We start from the raw sequence: 9,640 nt of genomic DNA on the forward strand, positions 1-9,640 counted from the left end.
GTAGTGCCACTATCACTTCCCTAAAGAAAACATTTAGTTAAAAAACATTTAATTACTGGGCCCTACTGGGGAGTTGTGGAGAGAGAGAGTGAGAGATGGCTTAAACTCTACAGTACCTAGGACTAAACTTTTGCAGCCTCCTTAATATTTTAATCCGAAATTTCTCACATTGGCAGGGCTAATAATAAAAAATTCAGATATAGATGATAAATTCACACCAACTGTGGGATGATTCGCACCCCCTTTCACTTGAATTGACGCCAAAAAGCATAAAAAAGCGTCAGCCTTTAACGCTTTTTGACGCCAATTCAGGTTAGAGGATGCGAATCATCCTACAGAGGGTGCGAATTTATCATTACCCTGCACTTATTCTCTGTATGATCTCCATCTACCATTGGATTGTAATCCTACGGTAGTTTCAATTCTCTGTATGATCTCCATCTACCATATGAGCGTCCACCCTATAAAATCTCGTCAATATCACAGAGAGAGAGAGAGAGAGAGAGATGGAAGGGGTTGTTGCTAACGTGCGCTACTGGTTAGTAGAACACCCAACAATAAGCGAGTTTCAATGGATTCCTCACCAAACTTATGGTGCCTCAACCCAATTCCTCACCACCATAATCCTAACCTACCTAACCCTCACCGGATTCCTCCACGTCACCCTCCCCAAATCCCCAACTTCATCCACACCCTTCATCCTCCGCCTCATCTCCACCGTCCACAACCTCATCCTCCTCATCCTCTCCCTAACCATGGCCGTTGGATGTTCCCTCTCCATCACTTCCCAAATCCCCACCCCTCGTTCTCTCTTCTGTTTCCCTAACCCTACCCCACCAAGTGGGCCCCTCTTTTTCTATGCCTACATATTTTACCTTTCCAAAATCCTCGAATTTTCCGATACTCTCCTTATCCTTCTCAACCCAATCAAACGGCTCACATTCCTCCACGTGTACCACCACGCTTTAGTCGTCCTTATGTGTTACCTCTGGCTTCAGTATTCTCAATCCTTATTCCCCGTGGCGCTCGTTACCAATTCCCTCGTTCATACGCTAATGTACGCCTATTATTTTTTATGTAGTGTTGGGAAACCCCCTAGATGGAAAAGGGTTGTGACTGATTTTCAGATTGTTCAGTTTGTATTCAGTTTTGGGGTTTCGATTCTGTTACTGTGGTTTCATTTTGGTGATAAGAGAGGTGATGGGTGTTGTGGTATGAAAGCTTGGGGTTTTAATGCGATTTTTAATGCTTCTCTTTTGGCTCTTTTTATGAATTTTCATTTCAAGAACTATGGTGTAAAGGGTCGAGAGCAGAAGAAGAAGAAGATGAAGGGTGTATGTATTGGGTAAAGGATTCGAAATCTGATGGAGATTTTCTTTCTTTTCTTTTTTTCATTGTTGTTAATTGATTGTGCACTCTTCTTTTGATATTCGCACCACTCTATCTTCTTTTGATATTAGCACTCTATCTTGTTTTGATAGTGGCATAGTGCCAACTCCCACATTCCTGCCTCTGGGTCGAGACATGTTTTTTAATTATAGCCACATGAAAGGCTGATGGTGACATATGGTGACACAGGTGATTTTGGGATGCAACTCGGGTCGGGTTGGGCCGGTTGAGGCCAACCCGGATCCGACTGGAGGAGCCATTTACTCAACCTGACCCGAGTTCCAACCCGACCCGTGTTCAAACCGACCCAACCCGAGTTTTTAAGCTTAATAAAATAAAATAAAAGTCGGGTTTAATTCCGGTTGGATTGCCGCGGTTGACCATGCCGTCAACCCAAACCCGACCCAAACTCAACCAAGTTGGGAAAACTTAACCCCACCTGACTTGACCTTTTTTCAGGTTGGGTTTTTATTGGACATACGCCTGTATGGCCTATGTATGGCCTATACCATAGGATGATCCAAACCATCCTATGTGGGCCACAAAATAAATAGGCTGTGCCCAAAAAAATTATCTGCATAGGATGAGCCCAACCCTCCAATCTATAGAGGTTTGGACGGCTAGGATCATCCTATGGAAATGATTTTTTGGGCAACATCCTATTTACGTTGTTCCATTGTGACCTAGTGGTCACGGGTTCAAATAGTGGAACTAGCCTATATGCAAAGCAAGGGTAAGGCTGTGTACATCTAGCCCACCCCAGACTCCACAATGGCGGGAGCCTCGTGCACCGGGCCACTAAATAAATCCTATTTACGTTGTGGCCCATCAAATGGACGGTCTGGATCATGCTATAGTCTAGGCCGTACAATACTTTTTAAATAATTACTGGACATACGGGCCGACACCATATAAAATAGAGTAATGCTAGGGAAACCGAGAGGAGGACCTAAAAGGGGACCGAACAAATTGTTTCACACCACAACATTAGAAGTGGCATGAGCAATCCCTTAAGTTTAGGGAAATCATCAAAAAGTAAATTTTTCTTTAACACAGCAAGTTTTCATTGCAGGTCCCCTTTTAGGTCCTACTCTAGGTCTCCATATCATTTTCCTATAAAATATGGGTGAAACGAGACTATACGCAGTGTGCACTTGGAACTCCGGTACTATTCAAAAAGTAAAGTGGGGACTTCACAGGATGATCGGTTCATTTGTTGGTCCACATCATAAATAGGATGCGCCAGGTAAATCATCTCCATAGAATGATCCTTCTTATAGGGGATCTTATAGGTAATTGAATATGTCAATTGGCTCTTGGTATAAGAATCTCTTTTTATTGGTGGGCCTAGCAAAGTGGGGGACAGCCTTTATAGATTTGAGGGTTAGGCTCGAAGGTCTCCAGCCCGGATTAGAGGAGCCATCATTACATGTTGATGGCCGGCATCATTCACGAGTTTTAAAATTAGGGTTATTTACGGTCACATGCTGGACATTTGAAAAAATGACGAGAAAATGTTGACTTTTGAAAAAACTCTAAGGCTCTGTTCACTTGCCTTCTCGGGAAATCGAATCCCAGGAAAACACCCATTTTTTTGCCGAGAAAGCTAAAATAGCGGTGTTCACTTGCTTTTCTGAGAAAATAACAGTGCCTAGGTGGAAAAAGTAAAAAATGACATGGAAAATCAAAAAATGACTTGGAAAGTGATCTTTTCTCAAAAGAGTGGGAAACCAAATCCCACTAATTTGGTGCTATTTGGTTTCCCGAGAAACTTAAAATCGTTTGGTGAGAAACTAAAGACGGTGATTGAAAAAAAAAAAAAAAGTAAAGACGGTGGGTGAAAAAAAAACCCTACACAGTCTTCTTCCTCCCTCTACGGCAAGCTAGGGTTTACAGGTATGTTTCTCTCCTCTAATCTTCGTTTCTATTTTATTTATTTTTTTGGTTTTTCCTTCTTTTTTCCCTCTATACAGTGATTGTTTAGGGTTTTCGGTGAGGAAGAAGGGTGGAAAATTTTGGGTTTTTGAAATGGGTTTCTCTTTGTCTGTTTCAGTTTATAGTTCTGTAGAAACCTAAAAAAATGGGGGTTTTGAAGAGGGTTTACTCTCCCTCAAAATTGGGTTTTTGAAGAGGGTTTACTCTCTCTCTCTCTCTCGTCGTGAGAAAGGTGAAAAAAATCGGATTTTTGAAGAGGGTTTCTCCCGGTTAATCTCTGTTTCTGGTTAGGAAGAAAGCTAAGAAACTAATGAGATGGTTTTTTTCTTTTTTAAATGGGTTTCTTCTTTCTAGTTTTGGACAAAGTTGAAAAATAAAAGTATAAAAAAGGGCTTTTGAAATGGGAAACTGCATGAATCATTAAAAAAAAAAGACCGCAAATTTTGCTTGGTGTTATTAGCAGATTTAGATAAAGAAAATGTTCATGAAAGGTTTTAGCGGATAGGACACATATTCTTAGATAAAAGAATCACCCACAAGCACTGTAAGCATTTATGAGAGACCCATGTAGAGCACTTTTCTATAGGTAGCATCATGCGGCTAGTATGATTTCATGGCTGGTTTGATCTTCTCCTCTGTAAATATACTCCTGTATAACAGTCTCAAGAATTGAAGAAGCTTACATAAATTAAGTGATGCTCATTAATGTGCCTACTTTATTTTTTATTGATTCGACAAATGTCCATGAAAACAATTGCTCTACTTTTAGACCATTGTCCTTGTTTTCTTGCACATGTGTCACTGTATCACTAAGCCATTATGTGAAAGTTTTATTTCACAAAAGGGGGTTATGTTTTGCTAGAAGCTCTAATTATTGAAAAAAAAAGGTAGTGGATACACACAGAGACAAAGATAGAAATTACAAAACTTAAAAACCTATCTATTCAAAACAGGTTCTAGATCAGATGTGAGTCTCATTGTCAAAATCCCACCAATGTTTAATTGGCAAGTGAACAGGCGTGGGAAACCTTTTCCTGCACAATTTCCCGAGATTTCCTACGTAAGTGAACAGGCGTAGGAAACCTTTTCCTGCACAGTTTCTCGGGATTTCTTTTCCTTTTGCCACGTCAGATTCTCGAGAAACCTTTTCTTTTCCTTTCCCAGGAAAACAAGTGAACGGAGCCTAAGAAATGCTATTTTATTAAAAAATTGACTTTTTAGGACGAAAATACCTCTAACCTTACTTTATCTTTCTCTTCTTTGTTTTTACACTTTTTTATTTTTACTTTCAAGTTTTACAGTTTCATTTCTAGGTTTTACTCCGACCCATTTTGTGTGAAACGGCCCATTTTCCGGTGATAGAAGCCTTCTTCTCCGGCGAAACATCTTCATTTCTCCGGCATATGCTCATTTGTCTTGAGAGGGTAGAAGGAGTTCTCTAGAGACGCCCCTTTCTCATTTTCTTTTTCCTCCTCCAAATATCCAAAATCTCATTATCTTTGTAAGTATTTCCCCTTTTCTAGTGGCTGTAGCCAAAATAGGTGGCTGTAGCCAAAATCAGTTGCCTAAAGAGCGCTCACTAGGCAAAAGGGTAGTGGAAGCCAAAATGGTACTCACACGGGTTATTCATAGCCAAAAAATAGGTTACTTGAAGCTAAAAAAATGTAACTTGAATCCAAAATCGATGCTCAAACCCACAAAGTGATAGTCGAAGCCAAAATAAGAAGCAAGGCACTCGAAGCAAAATGTAAGTTATTTGAAGGCAAAAATGATAGTCAAAGCCCAAAAAATGGTAGTTGAAGCAAAAAAAAAGTTACTCGAAGCCAAAAATGATAGTCGAATCCAAAAAATGATAGTCGAAGCAAACAAAAATGATAGTCGAAGCCAAAAAACATTTTACTTAAGCCAAAAAAACTAGTCGATGCCAAAAAACAAATTACTCAAAGCCAGAAAAAGCTACTGGAATAAAAAAAAAGTTAGTTGAAGCCAAAAAAAGAAGTCGAAGATAAAAAAAATTTAGTCGAAGCCAAAACATGTTAGTCAAAGTGAAAAAAGAAGTTTGTCGAAACCCAAAACGTGATAGTCGAAGCCAACAAATATTTCTCGAAGCTAAAATATATTAGTTAAAGATGAAAAAAGTTTCAAATGTTACTGGAATTCAAAAGTTTTAGTCACAGCCAAAAACATGTTAGTCGAAGCAAAAAAACCAGTTATTCGAAGCCTAAAAAATTTAGTCGAAGCGAAAAACACAACGGCGAATGTTACAGGAAACACATTTTTCACTTCGACCAAGTAATTTTTGGCTTCGACCAAGTAAATTTTGGCTTCGAATATCCTATTTTGGCTTCGAGTACCTGTTTTTGCGTTGAGAAGAAGAGGGGGAGATCTCGAAACCCTTTTTAAGAAAGATTTGACGAGGCAGAAGGCTGATGGGTCCAATTTTGTGCATTTCAAGCAAAAAAAACCTTTGAATACCCTAAAAAATGAGAGAGAGAGAGAGAGAGATGATGTTAGATGGAGTTTTGAAAAAAACAATAGAAATATAGAGAGAGAGGGGGAATGAGATTTCAGGCTTACCTTCTTACGTATTGCCGAAGAAAAGAGTAGGTTTCGCCGGAGAAGAAGCACTTCAACTAGGTTAAAAACAGGGTAAAAGTAAAACTGTAAAATGAAGAAGGGAAGCGGAATAAATGTACTGAGGGGCATTTTGGTCCTAAAATTTTGATTTTTTATAAATCAGTATTTATTCGTTTTTTCTCAACAAGTGACATTTTTATGTCAATAATGCAACTCTCTGACACGTAACAGTAAATAACCCTTTCCTTTATTTCCTTTGGGTTATTTATTGTTACTTGCTGGACATTTGAAAAAATGACGAGAAAATGTTGACTTTTGAAAAAACTCTAAGAAATGCTATTTTATTAAAAAAATGACTTTTTAGGACGAAAATACCTCTAACCTTACTTTATCTTTCTCTTCTTTGTTTTTACACTTTTTTACTTTTACTTTCAAGTTTTACAGTTTCATTTCTAGGTTTTACTCTGACCCTTTTTGTGTGAAACGACCCATTTTCCGGCGATAGAAGCCTTCTTCTCCGGCGAAACATCTTCATTTCTCCAGCATATGCTCATTTGTCTTGAGAGGGTAGAAGGAGTTCTCTAGAGACGCCCTTTCTAATTTTCTTTTTTCTCTTCCAAATATCCCAAATCTCATTATCTTTGTAAGTATTTCCCCTTTTCTAGTGGCTGTAGCCAAAATCAGTTGCCCAAAGAGCGCTCACTAGGCAAAAGGGTAGTGGAAGCCAAAATGGTACTCACACGGGTTATTCATAGCCAAAAAATAGGTTACTTGAAGCTAAAAAAATGTAACTCGAATCCAAAATCGATAGCTCAAACCCACAAAGTGATAGTCGAAGCCAAAATAAGAAGCAAGGCACTCGAAGCAAAATGTAAGTTATTTGAAGGCAAAAATGATAGTCAAAGCCCAAAAAATGGTAGTTGAAGCCAAAAAAAAGTTACTCGAAGCCAAAAATGATAGTCGAAGCCAAAAAAAATTTTACTTAAGCCAAAAAACTAGTCGATGCCAAAAAACAAATTACTCAAAGCCAGAAAAAGTTACTTGAAGCAAAAAAAAAGTTAGTTGATGCCAAAAAAAGAAGTCGAAGATAAAAAAAATTTAGTCGAAGCCAAAACATGTTAGTCAAAGCGAAAAAAGAAGTTTGTCGAAGCCCAAAACGTGATAGTTGAAGCCAACAAATATTTCTCGAAGCTAAAATATATTAGTTAAAGACGAAAAAAGTTCCAGATGTTACTGGAATTCAAAAGTTTTAGTGGCAGCCAAAAACATGTTAGTCGAAGCAAAAAAACCAGTTATTCGAAGCCTAAAAAAATTTAGTCGAAGCGAAAAACACAACGGCGAATGTTACAGGAAACACATTTTTCACTTCGACCAAGTAATTTTTGGCTTCGACCAAGTAAATTTTGGCTTCGAATATCCTGTTTTGGCTTCGAGTACCTGTTTTTGCGTTGAGAAGAAGAGGGGGAGATCTCGAAACCCTTCTTGAGAAAGATTTGACGAAGCACAAGGTTAATAGGTCCAATGTTGTGCATTTCAAGCAAAAAAAACCTTTGAATACCCTAAAAAATGAGAGAGAGAGAGAGAGAGAGAGAGAAGGCGATGATGTTAGATGGAGTTTTGAAAAAAAAAATAGAAATATGGAGAGAGAGGGAGAATGAGATTTCAGGCTTACCTTCTTACGTATTGCCGGAGAAAAGAGTAGGTTTCGACGGAGAAGAAGCACTTCAACTAGGTTAAAAACAGGGTAAAAGTAAAACTGTAAAAAGAAGAAGGGAAGCAGAATAAATGTACTGAGGGGCATTTTGGTCCTAACATTTTGATTTTTTATAAATCAGCATTTATTCATTTTTTCTCAACAAGTGACATTTTTATGTCAATAATGCAACTCTCTGACACGTAACAGTAAATAACCCATTTCCTTTCTATTTCATTTTGTCCATGTCTGTCTCTTCCTGGATAAATGGTATATTTTGCATTCTTGTTTTGTGTTCTTTGTCTTTTGTGTTGTGGCAGATCAATTCACCTCCCTTTCTAGCACCTTGACTAAAGTCTCACAAGGCATGGAAGAAAGACCTAGTTCCTAGGCTAAAGTCCCACGGGGCACAAAGAAATGACCTTGGTAGGACCCCAAGCTAAAGTCCTATTAGGCATGGAGACCCAAGAGTCACTTGGGCAAAAGACCTATCATTCCGTTAGGCTAAAGTCCCATGCAGCAGAAGACCTAAGCAAGTCCTTAGGTTCAGGAGGCATTAAGACCCAGGTTCCGCTTGGGGAAAAAAGGACCTTGGCCAGTTGTTAGGCTAAAGTCCCAAGAGGCACAAAGAAAAGATCTGGGTAGGACCCAGGAAACAGTCCCACGAGGCACAAAGAAAAGACTTGGGCAGGACCCCTGGCTAAAGTCCCACGAGGCACAAAGAAAAGACCTGGGGAGGATCCCATGCTAAAGTCCCATGAGGCATGAAGAAAAAACTTGGACAGGACCCAGCCTAACGTCCCACATGGCAGAAGACCTAAGCAAGTCCTTAGGCTAAAGTCCCACGAGGCATTAAGACCCAAGAGTCACTTGGGCATACAACCTATCACCCCGTTAGGCTAAAGTCCCACGCTGCAGAAGACTTAAGCAAGTCCTTAGGCTAAAGTCCCACAAGGCATTATGACTTAGATTCTACTTCGGCACCAAAAAAAAGACCTGGGCTAGTCCCTTTGGTTAGAGTCCCACACGACAGAAGACCTAAGCAATTCCTTAAGCTAGAGTCCCATGAGGCATTAAGACCTAGGTTCCGCTTGGGCAAAAAGAAGACCTGAGCAGGTCCTTAGGCTAAACTCGTACGAGGCATTTAAGAGATAAGTTCCACTTGGGCAAAAAGAAGACATGAGCAAGTCCTTAGGCTAAAGTTCCACGAGTCATTAAGACCCAAATAATGTTTGGGCAAAGGACCTAAGCAAATCCTTAGGCTGAAGGCCGAGAATCCATAAGAGGGGGTTGGGGGGGGGGGGGGGGAGGAATCAGAAGATCAAAGGTACAGAAAAGAAGAAAGTCTCATTAAAAGCACTCAAATGTCTTTACATCGGAGGCCGTATACAAGAGATTATAAAGGAGCCAATCACATTCAAAAAAAGAGAGGAGGAGAAAAGGGAGAGGAAGGAGAAGCGGTGTGCAAGTGCCGATCTAGCACCCCCTCGAGCCATTCCACTCGACATGTGCACAAAGGTGGATAGCTGAAGGCATGCCGAGGGGCCATACTTTAATCAGAATCAGAATAATGGGAGAGCTCGATGAAAAGCCTCCCCATCACTAATCAGCGACCTGGCAGATCTGGGAGCAGTCAAACAGGTAGGGAGAGCTAAGATGGGATCGGGCAAATCCTGATTTAGCCGGTCCTTCCCCTCTACCCAAGGTTTTGAGAATCTGCACTAGCCGAGAGCACTCCATCCGGGCCACCACTGCACAAAATATTCAAATAGGAGTCAGAATCAAAACATTGAGACACCGATGTCTCGCTGACAGCCAAGGGGGCTCAGGTGCATCATATTCTTCCCCTACATACTCAAGCCTCGTCGAACTTATTCTATAAGCCACGAGGACATTCTCCGAGAACGTGCCCCCAACTTCAAACCAAGGCAGCTCTTTCAGACCCTCGTGGGTCTCTCTCTCTCTCTCTCTCTCTCTCTCTCTCTCTCTCTCTCTCTCTCTCTCATCCGACTCTCCCCACCAAGTGTTGACGCCCCATAGTGACCG

At 40.3% G+C, this 9,640-nt stretch overlaps 1 protein-coding gene across 1 annotated transcript; it reads left to right on the forward strand.

Annotated features, from left to right (window-relative positions):
- Positions 1 to 474: 474 nt before the first annotated feature.
- LOC143857930 (fatty acid elongase 3-like) lies at positions 475 to 1,387 on the forward strand. Its single transcript, XM_077368483.1, has one exon. The coding sequence runs from the start codon at positions 507 to 509 to the stop codon at positions 1,347 to 1,349; it is 843 nt and encodes a 280-aa protein (XP_077224598.1). The 5' UTR covers positions 475 to 506; the 3' UTR covers positions 1,350 to 1,387.
- The last annotated feature ends 8,253 nt before the right edge of the window (positions 1,388 to 9,640 follow it).

Source organism: Tasmannia lanceolata, unplaced genomic scaffold, assembly GCF_043159265.1.
Source record: "Tasmannia lanceolata isolate RefF3 unplaced genomic scaffold, GAP_Taslan_0.1 ptg000025l, whole genome shotgun sequence".
Classification (NCBI taxonomy): Eukaryota; Viridiplantae; Streptophyta; class Magnoliopsida; order Canellales; family Winteraceae; genus Tasmannia; species Tasmannia lanceolata.